General features: G+C 48.2%; 1 protein-coding gene across 2 annotated transcripts in view; it reads left to right on the top strand.

Annotated features, from left to right (window-relative positions):
- The window catches only part of AFAP1L2 (actin filament associated protein 1 like 2), a 66,718-nt gene extending 52,464 nt beyond the window's left edge, over positions 1-14,254 (top strand). Inside the window, exons 6-19 of one of the 2 annotated variants that reach the window (XM_083866970.1) lie at positions 2,341-2,543; positions 3,078-3,257; positions 3,836-3,925; positions 4,718-4,802; positions 5,483-5,587; positions 6,127-6,338; positions 8,019-8,164; positions 8,715-8,826; positions 9,493-9,741; positions 9,830-10,004; positions 10,210-10,377; positions 10,659-10,840; positions 11,457-11,585; positions 11,943-14,254. In XM_083866970.1, the coding sequence (XP_083723096.1) occupies positions 2,341-2,543; positions 3,078-3,257; positions 3,836-3,925; positions 4,718-4,802; positions 5,483-5,587; positions 6,127-6,338; positions 8,019-8,164; positions 8,715-8,826; positions 9,493-9,741; positions 9,830-10,004; positions 10,210-10,377; positions 10,659-10,840; positions 11,457-11,585; positions 11,943-11,969 (2,063 nt within the window). In that variant the 3' untranslated portion in view covers positions 11,970-14,254. Of the gene's footprint in view, positions 1-2,337; positions 2,544-3,077; positions 3,258-3,835; positions 3,926-4,717; positions 4,803-5,482; positions 5,588-6,126; positions 6,339-8,018; positions 8,165-8,714; positions 8,827-9,492; positions 9,742-9,829; positions 10,005-10,209; positions 10,378-10,658; positions 10,841-11,456; positions 11,586-11,942 lie in introns of both variants that reach the window. The other variant, XM_083866969.1, reaches the window with a different exon arrangement.
- Positions 14,255-16,832: the final 2,578 nt, after the last annotated feature.

Genomic DNA, 16,832 nt, shown 5'->3' with positions numbered 1-16,832 from the left:
TTTATGCCACAATAACTATGGGTATGGCATGCTTTTCAAACCCGAAGTGCCTTTTTTAAACAACAACAAAAAAAACCTCCCCAAAATACACCCTAAAACCTTAGTTTTAGCAAAGATTATCAGGTACTTCCCCCTGGATTTGCCTGTTACATGCATGGAGGGTAACCACCTCTCACTGTCTGTTTTGCACAAAGCATTATTTTTTGTGGCTTTCCCTGTGCTCAGGATGACAATGAAGAGAACTTCCCTAGCTTTTATTCACCTGGTTCTGTCACCGGTGTGGAGCTGATGTGTGGTAATGCTGGCTGTATTGACAAGTAGCTGTTCGGTGAATGATTGAAGGTGCTCCGGTGAGGCAAAGGCAGAGTGGGTGATGATAGTCTGAGCTTCCTGCATCATGGCATTGATTTAGCTCTCAGGGAGCTCATGGGAAGACCCACAGGAAAGCAGAGGTGGATTTAGATAAAGACATCCAAGATTGTGGCTGCCATCAATGCCTGAGCTATACAATTTGGGACTGAGTGAGCCTTAGCAGTGACCACGGGGTTGTTACAAGCCACCAGGCAAGGCTTGTCCCTGTTTGCCAGCTGCACAGCCTGGTAAATGCCTTTCTTTCATGAGGCTGTAGCCATGTCACCAGCCCAGCAGTTGCTGCAGCTCTTCAAGTAAGGAAGAGCTCATCTCAAGAGGAGCCACACTTGTGGTTGTGGTTGATGCACAAGAGCAGCTAAGGCTTCTCAGGAGTAAGGTGGCAGCCTGAATGAGACCTACTGCTTAGGTGGGGACACCAGAGACTTCCAAAGGAGGCCAGAGGGGTGGTTAGTGATACCCCATGTGGATAAGGAAGGAGATTTGGAAGATGAGGTTCCCTTAGGTATCCTTGCTGCTGCATATGGAAAGGTCCTGTAGCAGTGCAAAGGTTCAGCTTCTTCATGATTGTAGGGCTGAGAAACGCCTACACTTTTACTCCATCTGAATTTCTGCACAGGGTGCCTGTGGACAAGGTCTGCATAGTGAGAATGCACTGAGGGGGGTAAAGTTTTCCCATAAAAGATGGACAGTTTGATGTATTGAGGGAATGGGGATGGTGAGGCAGTAGTGTACTCCATTCACAGACTTCAAAAGGGAGTATTTTCTTTTTAAAAAGCTTTTTTAAAAAAAGTTTAATTGATGCAGTTTTGATCACTTGAGAGAGGTTGTAGAGTGAAATTTCACTAGGGCTAAGAGTGTAGCTTTGTTACTGGATCTCAGTTCCTTTTATTTAAAGAACAAATAACCCAACTGAAATGTTCTTCAGTGAAGCTCCTAATTCCTTTTTCTTTCTCTTTTCTGACTGCTTTTTTCCTTTTAATTTGCACCAATCTGATAATATTACTTTTATGTAGATAGTAAAATTCAGTGAGAATCCAAATTAGATTAAATTCCAGTGAGAGAAACTTAACAATATTCCTCCATGCTCTTTGGTAGGACAAGAATGCCAAACCCTACACAAAGATTGCTCCAATCTTACCATCTTGTTCTCTGAGCTTATCTTGTGACTTAGAGCTCTAAATGCCAGGAGAGCATTGCAAATCCCCCTGCAGTCAGGGAGAACATTTTCAGTGTTTTTGATGAGCCCAGTACCAGTGATCAGCTGAAAACTCCAATAATCTGCAATGCCTTAGAGCCGAGTATTGAAAATTCCAACTCATCCTAGTAACATAGCAATCCATTTAAGAGTGGACATAAAAAGATGTTGTTACTGCCACTCACATTTGCCACTTATGATTAATTTTTGGTGCTGCAACAGTGTTTACTTCTATGCCCCTTGCTGTCCCTTAGATGCTGAGTAGAGAGAGGGACCTGTTATACCAGAGAGGGAAAGTGAATTACATCTCAAATACAATAGATCATTGCTTGCTGCATGGCCTTGCAAATACCATTTTTACTTTGGTCATTTAGAGGACAAGGGCTGATTTTAGCTTGCTGTTGCCTTAAAAATTGTGTGTTTGGCTTGAAGTGGAAAGTAGTAAAAGCATCTTTGAGGGGAAAGCAGCAAGCATCAGGAAATGTCTAAGGGAATGTTCTCAATTTTGTGGTCAACCAAGAAGTGTCTTTTGAGTGTTTGCTAACAGAGGCTATTAGACACAAAATACTGCAATGAGATTCATATTAGGCTAAAAAGAAAAAAGGATCTATGAGGGTAAATTTCCTACTAATTATCCTCCTGTAGGAGAGCCTCAAAAGACATATCCCTGCGCTGGAAGCTTGTGCATGTGTGAGCATGGCTGAGGGAAGCATTTGACTCGGAGTTATTCTAAAAATGGATTTAATGATAGAGCTTTGCTTTTGTTATAGAAGATGGTGAAGCCGTGAGTAGTTCTTACGAATCTTATGACGAGGAGGAGAGCAGCAAAGGGAAGTCAGCAACCCACCAGTGGCCATCCCCAGAGGCCACCATTGAGCTGATGAAGGATGCCCGCATCTGTGCCTTCCTGTGGAGAAAGAAGTGGCTGGGACAGTGGGCAAAACAGCTGTGTGTTATCAAGGACACCAGGTTGCTGGTGAGCAGATCCTCTAGTCTCTGTCTGAGATAATCTGGTTTTATGAGCTGAGGAAGGAAGACCATGTTAATGAGCTGGCAAAAAACAAAGTACCGCTAGAAGCAATGCTTCAAAAGCCATGTCCTGGAGATTTGGGGATCTTAGTCCATTTTCAGAAGGAATGTGGGCATTGGATTGCTGAAGGAGGCGCAAGGACACATTTGTGACCAAAATCCCAATCCCCTAAAATGTCTAGGGAAACCTTTTGAGGTGGTTAAGCAGAAGGGACACTTATCCCTGAGGCTAACCACATACTTGATCCTGTGTCAGTAAAAGGTATTTCAGACTACATATGCATGCGGTAAGATGTATGTGTACATACATACAGGCATCTCCTGTGTGTATTCTGTCCAGACTTTTTAGAACTGTAGGACCTTTTGTGTTGGGTGGACTTAATGCGTGTGGCTACATGAGTCACTTACGGGGTCGAGTTCATGCCAGTGAGCAGGAAGGCTCCTCCTCTGCCTCTCACCTGTTCCCATCCTCTTTCTCCAGTGCTACAAGAGCTCCAAAGACCACAACCCCCAGCTCGACGTGAATTTGCTGGGCTGCACTGTCATTCACAAGGAAAAGCAAGTGAGGAAAAAAGAGCACAAGCTGAAGATCATCCCCACCAACGCTGATGTCATCGTGCTGGGGCTGCAGAGTAAAGACCAGGCAGAGCAGTGGCTCAGGGTCAGTGACACCTTCAGGACTTGTCCCACTGGTGCTCCCATGCTTTGCTGGGAGACCAGATATCTTATCGCAGCCCTGTCCTTGTGTGCTCTGGCTCCCTTCCTCACTGCGAGCCTTTATACAAATATACCACTTCATTTTCATGTCATGGGATAGATTCTTCCTGCAGCTCCCTGCTGCCTTCAGTGTGCTGGAGGCCACGTGGGGTCCTCCCAGCCCAGCTGCTGTGGCAGGGGGGGAAATGTCTGGGGTGGGTCTCCAGCGTGAATTGGCTGAGGGCAGGGGTAAATGTAGCCCTTCCCCTGAGACAGCAGCAGCAGGAGGAGCCTCCTGGAGCCCAGGACAGCCATGAGGCTGTGAGACGCCAGGGCTGCCTTTGCTGGCAGCCTCTCCCAGTGACTTGGATCCAGCAGTTTCTGCTGGATGCCTGATGAAACACCAGGACAGTCCCCAGAGTCACAGGGACAGTAAATCATGGGTCTCCTAGGCTGATGTGGTTTTGCCTCTCCTAGCCAGGGGAGATAATTGATCCTCTTACTGCAGCTCTCTCACAGGCTTTGGCTTCCCCTTCTGCACAGGTAATCCAAGAGACCAGTGGTCTGCTCTGTGAAGGAGGCAGTGAAGGCAACCAGTACATCCCAGACTCGCAGCGTCTCAGTTACCCAAAGGTACATCTTATCTGTACAGACAGAACTAGCACTCATGCTTTCCAGCTCTATTCCTTCAATAGATAGAAGTGTAGGTGCCTTAATTTTAGGTAAACAAAGATTGATATGAGTGAAACCAGACCCCTGTGCTGCTGAAAAGGAGCATTCTTGGAAGCATCTTTATTTTCCTTTGCATCTTAATTTTGTTGCCATATCTTCCCTCCCAGACTAACTCAGCGTTTGGCTACCCACAATCTAGGGCAGCAGCTGCTGTCTCATCCAATGGGATGGTTGTGTTCACCAAGAGCTTTGGGAGAGACATAGACCCTTGGATGTCAGGGCTTGGGCCGTCTCTAGTCCAGATTTAGGTGATGGCTCCCCAGGGAGCAGCTTGTTCCAAAACAGTGGGAGGACAAAGAGACTTTCCTAAGAGATTTTCTCCTAAGAGACTTTCCTTTGGGCACCCAAAATGGACCTGTTTGGGCACCTGGCTGGTTCCTCTGCCCTGTCCCCTACGGGGACTGTCAAATGCCCCCACCAGCCAGGCTGCAGGGTAGGAGGCTGTAGGGCGGCACCAGTGGTGCCACTGTGTCTTCTCAGAGGTGAGTCCAGCTGGGGTGGGGCATGTTCAGGAGCAGTGGGAAGGGCACAGTGTGAGTGAGCTGGCTGAGGATGTCTGGGTGAAAGCATCTGCTACAGAGAGAGTGGGACCTCATATTATGGGAGAAGGGAGAAAAGGTCCTTGCAGCACGTTCTGGCTGGAATAATGGCTCACCTGCATTTATGGAGCTTGTGCCTGGTGCTTGTTGACAGGTGGAGGTGTCCGAGAGATACTCTGCAGCCTCCGAGAGTGGGAGCAGCACCGACGGCCACACTGAGACAGCTGAGACAAAAGATGGTAAAACTTTGTCCTGGGAATGACAGGGAAAACAGGCCCTTGACGCTGCATGGGGACAGGGCTTCTGCAGCTCCTGCCACTGCCACCTCAAACAGACATGATGAAAGCTGTGTATGCCTGGGAATTTGTTATTCTTACCAGGATTACCTGTTGATTCCATAAGCTTATTCACACGCTGACTGATGTGCTCAGTAGGAGAATGTTGAAGAGCCACATAAGAATGTTGACAAGAATGTTGAAGAGGCTCTTTGGACATAAACTTTCCTCCCTCCCACCTTGTGTCCCTGTTTTAGAGAGGGAAATACTTGAATACAGTAAATATTTATGGGTAATGGTTCTTAATTGAATTGTTTGTGGTTGTAGGAAAGTGAAGGGAGATTGGTACCTGCCCAGCAAGAGCTGTGCAAGTCTCACTGCTCCTGCAGTGACTGGCCTTTGGTCAGAGCCAACCCATGAGTAAAGCAATACAGATTAGCATCTTCCACAAATCCCTACCTGATCTTACTGGTGCCATCTTGCTCCTGAACTCTCTGGGTTTTGTACTTTTCCAGCCTGACCCTGAGTCTCAGGTTTGCCCTCTGCAAGGGCTGTGTGTGAGGTGGGGGCAGGACCCCCAGATGGCTGGGACAGCAGACTGGGAGCTGGGAAAGCCATGCATGTGTCTTTTTAATTTCTGGTAGTTAAGAAGAAGGGCACAACTGGCCTGAAACTGAGCAACCTGATGAACCTCGGGAGGAAGAAGTCCAGCTCCCTGGATAGCCCAGAGAGATCTCTGGAGACTTCAAGTAAGTGGCAGCATAAGTCTCTCTGCAGGGATTTGTCTCAGGGCTGGATCTCAGTGTGCAGGGCAAGATGAGCACCAAGCATCATCCTCCTCAAATGTGCCTGTGCCAGGTAGTCCTGCAGTAAATCCATGCAGACTGTGGTGCCTGTGGCTCTCAGGGGGACCCAAGAGGAAGGGTGGGTAATACCAGACAAGCACACAGAGGGCATTTGTGCTGCCCAGGGTGTGGTAGCCTGCAGGGAGAGTTGTGAGACTCAGCTTGTATTTACCACCTGGGACCAACTTCGTCCAACCATCTGCAGCCAACTTGCTGCTCCAAACCTATCCTGAATTTCAAGGGTCTCATTTTCAAGATTTTTACCCTTTTCACCCTGTTTTGTATGGATAGGACAGATGGTCTTTGTGGTTTTGCTCTTTATTGGTGCCTGTGGCTTTGTGTTGCCTAGTGATCTCATAACTTACCCATTAAACATCCCCAGGCACACAGATTAATATGGATTAAATGGAAAATGTGTCTAAGTAAGCTGTGCTTACTTGCAGGCTACCTGAATGTGTTGGTGAACAGCCAGTGGAAGTCACGGTGGTGTCAGATAAAGGATGGGCACCTCCATTTCTACCAGGACAAGAACAGAAGTAAACTGGCTCAGCAGCCCCTGAGTTTGGCAGGTTGTGAAATCATCCCAGAGCCGAGCCCTGATCATCTTTACTCCTTCCGCATCCTGCACAACGGGGAAGAACGGGTTGTTTTGGAGGTAGGGTGTATATCTCCAGGAAAGCTCTGCTTAAAATCACCACCTTGGGTACCTTAGGAGGTTTAAATGCCAGTGAGTTCCTCCAGAGGAACTTCAGTCCAACAGAACAGAACCTGAACAGCAGGACTTTGGTTCATCTGCCTGTGGTCACCTAGAATGTGTCCCACCTTGCTGGTAATCCAGGGTGTGTCTGATGCTGGCACTCCAGAGGACTATTCAGCCTTCATCTTAGGCACTTACTTGAGGGTGGGATGTGGGGTCCTCTGGAGATTCCCATCTCTCTCCCCTGACTGCAGGATAACCTTGGATAATTAAGTTCTGTGGAGTGCATTGCAGATGGTTAATGTTAGATGAGAGGAATGCCACTTCAGGGATTTAAGGCTGTGCTTAGGAGAAACAGAGAACTTCATCTTTTGACAACAGAGCCCCAAAGCCATGGGTCACACATCCCAAGTAAGCCTATCACAGATCTGCCCCTGAAAGTGCAAGTGAATTCATCTCCATCTGTTACTTTCCTTTGCCTGCATCCAGGACTGTTTATCTCTAATCTTACTTCTCTCTGACGACAGCATGATTATAGTAGGAGGTGGACAATGTGAGCAATTTCCTGTATTTTTCTAGTGGGTGGAATATTTATAGCTAAACAACTGACTTTGAGGGCATGCCTTGAAATTGGAAGATGTTTTTCTTTAGTGTCTGTTTCAGGGTATGTCTATATCTAAGAAATTTTGCCCAATTACAAATGTGAAGAAGAGGTGCTGGGAAAATTTACATTTTGTGAATGGAAGACTCTGTATTTTGTTGGGATGTCAGACTCAATGTCAGACTCCATGTAGGGACTGGCTGGCTGGCAGGCTTCCCAGGGACTGAAGTCTCTGCTAAATAAAACAGACTGAAAGCTTAAAATATACTTTCCAGTTTGGAAAGTATATATATATATATTCGCTTGCCCTGAATTTTACTTTGTGGTTACTGCTCTGACTCCTCAAATCAATGCAAAAAGTGGCTGCATCAGCCAACTTCTTGCTTCAGGTGGAGCCCCCTGCACAGGGAGGTGCACATGGCAATTTGCTAGAGCTGACTTCACGGCACAGAATTTAACTCTTCATGTCGCAAAATGTCAGACTGGTCACTGCACGTGGGAATTGGATACTGACCATGTTAAAGCAGCAGACTCTGTTGCTTTAAACTCTTCCCTTCTCTCCCCTCTGCAAAGAACCGTGGAAGGGGTTTGTGCTCTGGCAACGGGGCCTCGCAGGCTCGGGTCTCCTTGCCTCTGTTTTGGCAATCCCATTGCTGCACTCTGCTGGTGCAAAATAAAACCCACACGGTTTCCTCACGCAAAGCTGCTCCCAGCCTCCCACCCAAAGCTGGGGCCAGCATCTTCGGCCCCAGAGACTTCTCTTACTCTTGTAGACAGCTGAGTCAGACCACTGAAAGGAAAGTGCAGACGGACCAGAAATTTTAGGAAAGAGCAAAGCAAAGAACTGCATTTATGTAGCTGCCAAATTTTTTGAATCAGTCCATACACAGAGCTGTACTTTTAACACAGCCTCAAGTTTATTATAAATACCCAGCAGTTCATCTTTCCCCTTGGAAGCCCAGGGGATTGCCAGCATGCCCTGTGAGTGCAGAGGAACCACTGCTGCAGCCTGTCCTGTCTGTCTGCTCACCCTTCAGGCAAAGTCCTCAGAGGAAATGGGCCACTGGCTGGGCCTCCTCTTGTCAGAGTCAGGCTCGAAAACAGACCCCGAGGAGTTTACCTACGATTACGTGGACGCTGACAGGGTTTCCTGCATTGTGAGCGCTGCAAAGAATTCCTTCTTGTATGTCACTGGTAATGGGTCTGGGCTGGGTGGGGCTGGTAGAGGGAGAGCAAGCCAGAACAGGGGGCTCTCCACTTGTGGGAGGTTGGCTGCCATGGAAATAGGCGGTAAATTCACAGCTGCAGCTCAGTCACTTTCTTTTGGGACAGGACAGCACTTCCTGTCCCACCAGGGTGCATCTGGCCTCAGCTGCAGCTTGCCATGGGGCACGTGCCTGAGTGGCTGTTGCAAAAGCAGGTTGGGCTCTCAGCCATGCAGTCCATGATGCTGCTGGGGCTGAGTGACTGTGCTGCTGTGCCTGAGGGCTGAATGAGAAAGGAAAGAGCCAAGGGGAAATACAGCCCCACTCTGTTGGGTGCTGCTTAATGGGCAGCAGCAGCAGTGACCACACTGCTCTGTGTGGCTCTCTGCCTTCTCCTCTCCTGCATCTGCCTGCCTGGCCTTGCCCGGACCTCGGGACTGGTGTTTTTAGATGTCTAAAAATGCAACACTGCAGAGCCATGCAGCAAATCCAGTCCCTCTGATGGGATGTCCTGCTGCCTGTTCACAGCCTGATGCAGAGGAAATACTCTGAGCCCAACGCCTACATCGACAACTTGCCCAAGGGCAGGGTGCAGCAGGACGAGCTGTATGACGATGTGGACCTGCCAGACCTGCCTGTGGTAAGACAGATGCCCTGCTGCAGGGAGCTCTGGGGGGACCGTGGCAAACATCTGGCCATGGGGAGTTTCCAGCAGTTAAAGGTGAGGGTTCTCCCAGCAGTGAAGTGGATTCCCAGCCCCTGGTGAAATCCTGGCATTTGCAATGGAGCAGAACCAAGTGGTGGAGAGGAGTTGCTAAGGAATGGGAGAGAGGTTTCCAGAAAGGGGCTGTAGGGATCCTCAGATAGCTGGGATAAAATTTCACAGTTTTCATCAGCAAACAGCATGGATTATTTGGTGATAGTGGGGTTTTTGGAGCCTAGCCTTCCAAAATTCCTTTTTATGCCTGTAAGAGCAAATCCTGTGTGAAAGGACAAGAACAATGGGTCATGCTGGGAATGGGACTGTTACCTCAGGAAAGGCAAAGAATGTGGCATGGGTTGCTGGATGTACAACAGTGTGATATCCTTGCATGGGGCTGCTTCTACCATCAGAGAGACCTACTGAAGGAAAACAGGAAGGGCCTTTCCTTCAGTACTTCAAAAAGCCCTCTGTGGAATGACTCAGAGACTGGCATTTTAGTTCCTCTAAGATTTTTGGAAAGTACTCCAGATTGCCTGAGATAGTGCTGCTGTGCAGTGAGATGTTTCTTGTACTTCTAGTTGCAGCAGATGGTCTCTTTTGCAGGAAGAAGTACCCAAGAGTGAGAGCAAATTGGAGGGGGACCAAGACAGAGTGTATCTGGATCTCACCCCAGTGAAGTCCTTACTACACTGTGCTGGCAAGATGTCATGCCAGTCTTCACCCCTCAGCTCACCATCTCTAGAAAGGGCTGCCAGCAAGGCTGCCCCAGAGAGCACAGCTGAGACAGCCCCCATGGCTAAGGAAGCTGAGCCCTGTACTGTGCCCTGTAAGGCAACAGAGACCTCAGAGCAGGTACTGTCCAAACTGTGATGCCAGGCCAGGCTTAATCACTGAGCCAGTTCCCTACACCTCATCATCCCACTCCATTTCTCCTTTCCAGAAACAACCAGAGAAGCCAGAGCCTGAGGAGGCTCTGCCACAGGTGCCTGCTGTCAAAATCCAGACCCAGCAGAGCATTCTCTTGCCCCAGGTGGCCCCTGAGGTGCCAGCAGGCACAGTTCCAGCAGGCAGCCCCCAGCTGGTGCCTGCACACCGGCCCAAGATGCCACTGCCAGGTGAGTGAGTCTGAGGGTGTTTAAAAGAGAGGTGGTGTCCTGTGGTTTGACTTGCGTCTGCTCTACAGCAGTCTGTGTGCTGACTCGAGTGGTTGGTGACTTTTCAGACCTCCTCTTGTTTCCTTTTCAAGCACCTGAAAAGGTTTTCTCCCTCCTGCTTTTCCTTCCCCTGACTGAGCTTCTTGTTGGTGATCTGTGTTTCCAGCAGCAGCAGTGGAAACCAAGCTGGGCAAGAACAGGACAGAGGCAGAGGTGAAACGGTTCACAGAGGAGAAGGAACGGCTGGAGAAGGAGAAGGATGAAATCCGAGCTCAGCTCACCCAGCTGCGCAAGGAGAGACGGGAGCTGAAGGAAATGCTTGGTGGCACCACAGGTAGAGGAGCAGGGCAAGGTGGGATGTGTGGAAATGAGCCAAGGTGGGGCCATGGAGAAAGAGAAGGCAATGAACCTGGCCCTCCTGGAACCAGAAGAGATGGGGGAACCTGGTGCTTTGGGCCAAACCGTGTAACCCAGATTGCACTAGAGCAAGAGCCACAAGTGTTTTGCCTCTTGAGGCAAAACACAAGGAAAATTTACAGGACATGCCCTGATCCCTGCTCCCCTCAGGAGCTCCCCACGTTCCCAGCAGGTGCCAAGATTCCTCTTCCTTCACAGACAAGAGCCTGGAGCAGAGGCTGAAGGAGATAGATGAAGAATGCAAAAGGAAGGAAAGCCAGAGGGTGGACCTGGAGCTGAGCCTGGTGGAGGTGAAAGAGAACCTGAAGAAGGCAGAGTCCGGCCCGGTGACACTGGGGACAGCAGTGGACACCACACACCTGGAGAACACAGCCCCACGGGTATGTGGAGCACCCCTGGCATGCCCAGCAGCTTTCTGACACCTAGGCAGTCACACAGTCTCAGCCTGCTTAAAAATGTAATAATTAATAATAGCATCATTAGTGTAATGTGCAATCTTGTATAAATTGTTTGTACGTATATATTAATTATTACAGATCATATACATAAGGTAATAATAATCGTATGAGGTAACAGCAGTAATGGGGAAGTGAAAGGTGGATGGGGCTCAGTGGTTATATTAACTTGTGGGACCTTGAGCAAACACCCTCCAGAGCCATGCAGGTCTGGACTCAGCTTCTTCTGCAATTGGCTCAGCTAAGGGATGGTTTTTGCAGGAGGAGATTCAGGCATCTAAATTCCTTCTTGGGAACTTGTTTCCCATGCAATGGAGATCTCCACCACCTGCACCCTGCTCTGTATCTCTAGTTCTAGAGTCCTCAAAACCCAAACACACCACAAAACCCACCTGGTGGTTTTTTTTTTGAAATTGGCATGTCACTGAAAGAATGTGCCTCAGTGGGAATGGGATGAGACTGTGACTAGGAGATGATGGGAGAAGGCAACAATCCCTCTCAGTAGTCTGTAGTCATAACTGTTTCTATGATTTTTTTGTAGGTTCAGGCAAAAACTGCCAGTCCAGCAAACAGTGCAGAGAACTCACCAGTGAATTCAGCAACGGCTTTAAAAAACCGGCCTTTATCTGTTATGGTCACAGGGAAGGGAACAGTCTTACAGAAAGCTAAGGTAAGGTACAGCAGAAAAATCCATCTGGGACAGCCACTGGTTTTCCCTTCTGGCAGGGGAGCAAACTGGCTGTGGTGGGATGGGGTTGTGGGGAGGTCTTATGCCTGGAAGACACCCCTGACCAACACAACTCAGAGCACGTCAGCCTGGTTTTCCTCCACTCTTTTCACCTGTGTTTGCCTTGCCTACAATTTAAATGAATAAATATATGCATTGTTCATAACTTAAAAATATCTCTGACCCACCCTGCAGCCAAACCACTTGGGGACCAGACGATTATGTTGATCCCGTGCCCATTATGGCTACCGTGGCTTGCCTGATTTGCATTTTGACTAATTTGCCTTTATTCCTTGGCAGGAATGGGAGAAGAAGGGAGCTAGTTAGAAGCACATTGTTCAGAGATGGACTAAAGACTCGAATTGCCCACACATGGCCCAGGGGATTCAACCATCTGTCGGTGGAGGTTGGGTGTTCAACACCACCACACACCAAGTGCCTCCTCCACGTCGCGCCCGCGGCTCAGACGCAGCACTGGGGTCACCAGCTGCTGACACGAGTTATCCCAAATGAACTTGCTCTTTCCAGACAAATCCCAATCATGTAGCTAAAACAATAACAACCAGTGGCAATCCTTCCATCGAAGTCCTAACCCAGCTGTAAACAAGAGTTGTTACTGTACATAGGGGTGTTTTTGTGTATTTCTACTCTGAAGGTTTATCAATGAATTATTAAGGTTTCTATATTAGTGATTGTAGTGGATTCAGAAGGGACCTCTACTATTCCTCAGCCTGGTGAGTTTGTACCTGTCCTGATAAATTGGAGTCAACTGAAGTCTCACCTGTCTTGCTGCCAGTCATCACTCAGCTGCATTTCATCCAGCCTTCAGTCAAGGGCTATCCTCACATGTGAGCAATGCTTCAAACATGAATGAGAAGCACACAGCAGCCTGGCCAGGGCATTTTTAATCAGTGTCCTGATGCATTCCAGCATTTCCTACCAGCTGCAGGTTTGCTAGAATATTGAGCTGCTCACCTTCTTGTGCTGTAAGCTGTGTTACAGACTGGCAGCACCAAGAGCTCTGGGCAAAGAAGATCTGCCAGGCAGATTCAGTTAACTTTCTTGAAAATCTTACTTCACCTGAGGAGTTTTTTCTGGGAAAAAAAAAAAAAAAAAAAAAGAAAAAAAAAAAAAAAAAAAAGTCCTATTTGAGGGCTTGCTCAGCTGTTTTGTGGGAAAGCTGGATCCCAGTGTATCCTTCAGGGCTTGCCCTTTCCCAAGAGAGGGGAGGTAAAGCAGTCCCCATGCTCCTGCCCCAGCTGTGATGGTGTCTGATCCTCACAGAGCTGCAGCTGAAGACATCCCTGTGCCCCTCTGTCCCTCCCCACTGGAGGGTTGAGCAGCCTGCCCTGCAGTAAGGCTGCCCTGCCAGGGCTCTGCTGAGCTGCTGGCCATCTTGGTGCTGTCACCCTTATTTCCTGATCATTAATACTGCATTTGGGCCCTTGCAGTAAGGCCCACAAAGCCCACCCCCTCTCTACTCTAGCCAAGCTTTTTAATGAAAGATGTTATATATTTGGAACTGCTAAACTTACGAGACATTGAAATTTGAAGGGTGGTAGTGGGTTGGCAGAAATCTATGCACTCGTCCCCTCCCTGTAACCTGCTGACATGTCTGATGGCCTGGAGCCACCTCTTCTGTCTCCTCTGATGGCCCTTCAGAGCCCAGGCTCAGTAACTGAGTTGGCTGGATGGGGCTGGAGCTGTTTTCCAACCCTACAAAGTTAAAGCAGCACCAGTTCCCAGGATGTGTTCTCCCTGGGGTCCTGTGGCTACACCAAAGCCAAGGTAAAGGCAGACAGGGAAAATGTTGTACCTTCCTCACCCTTGAAAATATTTGACAGGCCTGAGCTCTAAAGGGCTGCTCTTTCTTCACAGAAAGGCCAAACAGCCAGTGGGATGCACAGGGCTGGGATATCCAGAGCTGGTTCTGGGCTTGCCTGCCCCCACTACAGAGCCAGGATGCAACAAAACACTTGGTGAGGGTATCCTGGAAGCAAGAAAGGTGACCGTGCTCCCATTTTTTTTTTACTCTTCAGTTTCCCCTGTGGTGCAGATGGAGGAATTGCTAATGCCAGGCCCCAGGAGCCTCAGCTGTCAGGTTGTCCCTGTGCAAGGTTTTGCACATAGGAAAAAACTCATGCAAATAAACTGCTGACTCATCTGGTTCAAAACCCCGGGGACTTCCTTCTCCAGAGCACCAGAAGGCCACAGACTCCATGAAGCTTTCGTTTTGGCCCCTGATGAGCTGGCAGGAGCCCCTCTCTATACCCTAAATATCCGTGTAGTGCCGTGCCCTCATGGTACACCCCACTGTCATCCTCCAGGAGTTGTCCAGACATTTCACAGTGGTACTGAGACAGCAATGGACAAGAGCAGATCTGCTTTCCCCTTCACAGCCCAGTCAGCTTCAGTGCTCCTGCTGGGATGTCTCCATGAGGGAGTGGTAAACATAGGCAAGTCCTGAACAACACACTTTCCCCAAACAAGAAATGTTAAACAATGTCTCTGTGTCTCCATTGTTTTCTTAACTCGAGGCATTTCCTTTGTTGTAACTGTGACCTATAAAGTGGCGCTTTAGAGGGTTTTATAATAAAATGTTGAGTATATTATGTTACCAGTGGTTTTTTTGCTCAGTAATGGAGCTTGTCCCTGCTCTGCTTTCCAACAGATTTCAAGTACATCAAATCCCCAACACCATTAGTCACTACAAAACCTTAGCTATGCAGTCTACAACAGCATTGAACTATAGCTTAAACAGTAGCGATTGCTCTGTCAAGCAAAAAAATTATCAGAGATCTAACCCATTGAAAAATAGCAGTAACCCCAACAATTTACATTAATACCTGCAACAGATTCTTGCCTGTATCTCTGTAGCAGTCCTCTTGCACAGAACCAGCTGTGAAAACTCCACTGCCTTCCTCTGGCCACTAGGTAGCAACTGTGTGCAGGCTTACTGCCTGCTGTAGTCTCCCAGGGAAATCCAGGATGGAAAGGAAGGAAAAAGTTATTAAAGAAAACAGCTGAGGCCTTTACAGAATGGACACCAAAACAGACACATCTGTGAAATATCTTCTATGGCTCCACTCCCACGGAAGACTTGGGGAGGCACTGTAGCTACAGCACAAATTCCTGGGCAATTCCCACTGCCTGCTCTCTCCTAGCTCACCCCTTGACACAAACCTGCCAACGAGCTCTTTAGTGTCCTGTCAGCCTCTGGAATGCCCAAACAACTCGATTTGGGAGGGCTGGTTTTGTACACTGAATGGACAGCAGCAGCTGCCTTTGTCCTTCCACAGCATCACTGCCCCATTGCCTATGGCTGCTTTAGAACACCCCTGTATCAGCTCCAGCTGATAAAGTTACTGCTTTGTTAGTCATTGCAGTGCAATCCTGTGCACACTGCAGCCAGGCCACCCATATTCTTCTGGAGGGACATTTCCTGCTACAAACCATTTTCCTTAGCAAGTTTCTCACTTAGGTACCACCACATTTCTTGCTTTGGATACACAGAACAGCCCCACAAAAGCTCCTGGGTGCTCCTGACTAGCACACTAAGGTTGCTAGTGGGCATGTTGATTTTCCAGTAAGACAGAAGTGACAGATTTTAAAGGAAAAAAAAATTCCTCGTATCAGTAGAGAAGTTGGCCTGAATGTTTTTGTAAGATGTCCCAGGTATGAATCAAATTAATTTACTTCTACTGCAGAGTTGCAGGAGGTTTTGAAGCTGAAGAAGCCAGCTAGTTTTACAGAGAGCATCAGCAGACCTCTTACAGGCTGGCCTTGGCTTTCGGTATGCAGGGAGAATGGCACAGTGAGATCAAACCCCAGCTTCCCTGCTGCAACCTTTACAGCACAGGTGCCATCCAGCATTTACTTACCACAAACAGACATGGTTTTGCTTGCTGAGGGAATGCAAGGCTAAAGGAAGTGAAAATCGTGGCACTTACTCAAATCCCATTTTTTTTGAAGGAGAAACAAGCTCTCTCCTGGGGTCAGCATATGGCCCAGGACCAGCCAAAGCTCACCCCGCAATCCTCCAGAGTGAGAGTAATTCACAGCTCCATTAGTAACAGCAGCCCAGACACTAATGACAAGCTGGCACAGACAGCATCCTCTGAGCTCCTCTGATGCCAGACAGGATTAGTGCTGGCTTTGCAGGGACCTCTCCTCCTCAGTGCCTGTGCCAGCCTCAAATATTGACCCAGCCTGGAGGGAATGAGCTCCCATCAGGAAAAGTCTCATTAAATATTTCTGACTGAATCAAGGCAAGACTTTGAGAGTGAATTTAATAAAGGATCATGTCAGAGACCGAAGCCACTAACCTACTTACTTTTAAAAAAATTACAAGAGAATGGGCCTAGAAATTAGCCAGGAACTTCAAGTCAAATATTTAAAAAGAAAAATAAAACAGCTCCAAAAAACGTCCCGCAGTGTTCTGCTTGCCTCTGGGATCAACAGGTCTCTCCAAGACCATCCCATATATCCTAATTATTAGGCTGGCTTTTCCCATCTCCTCCCAATGCCCCATGACCTTCTTGCCTTGCAAAGTGCTTTGTCTCATACAACAGGAGAGCTGGTGGGTGCTGCTGCTGACAGAGAATGTCTGAGCATCTATACAGGGGTTCAGGAATCACCTGCTTTCAGAAGGGATGTCAGAAGGAAGGTCACAATTATAGCACATGTAGATCCCTGACATGTGGGGTTCCCCAGGGCACTCTGGGCACAGAGATCTCAGCCAGGTGTGCTGAGAGCCCAAAAACTGGGTCTAAAAGCCAGCTTTCCTGAGCTACTCTGTGAGTTTTCAATCCCTCACATCATCTCCACTTGACAAACTGATGCAGAGATAGATATATCCTGTTCAGCATTAAAGTGTTGTCTCCAGCATGAGATTTTGCAGTCTGTGCTTCCTGAATCACACAGAGATGTCTGTGTATCTGTAAGCTTAAAACCATTAGCCACAAGATAAAGTGCTCAGCAGCACTGTACAAACTGCCCTGCAAACAGCCAAGGAAAAGGCCTTAAGCACTTTTAGAAGGCCAGGAATGCATGTCCCAGCTCCAGAGCTGTGTCCCAGGCAATGTAAATACACTGCAGTTAGAGAGGGCAGGGGACAAAAGCCTGTGAGGAGTGAGTTAATGATGCTGTTAGGCAAACGATGGCAGAGAAACCCCCAGGGAGCTGCACACC

Source organism: Zosterops lateralis (genome assembly GCF_965231275.1).
Source record: "Zosterops lateralis genome assembly, chromosome: 8".
NCBI lineage: Eukaryota > Metazoa > Chordata > Aves > Passeriformes > Zosteropidae > Zosterops > Zosterops lateralis.
Note: the sequence above shows the minus strand (reverse complement) of the source record. Positions and strands in the feature narration are given on the sequence as shown.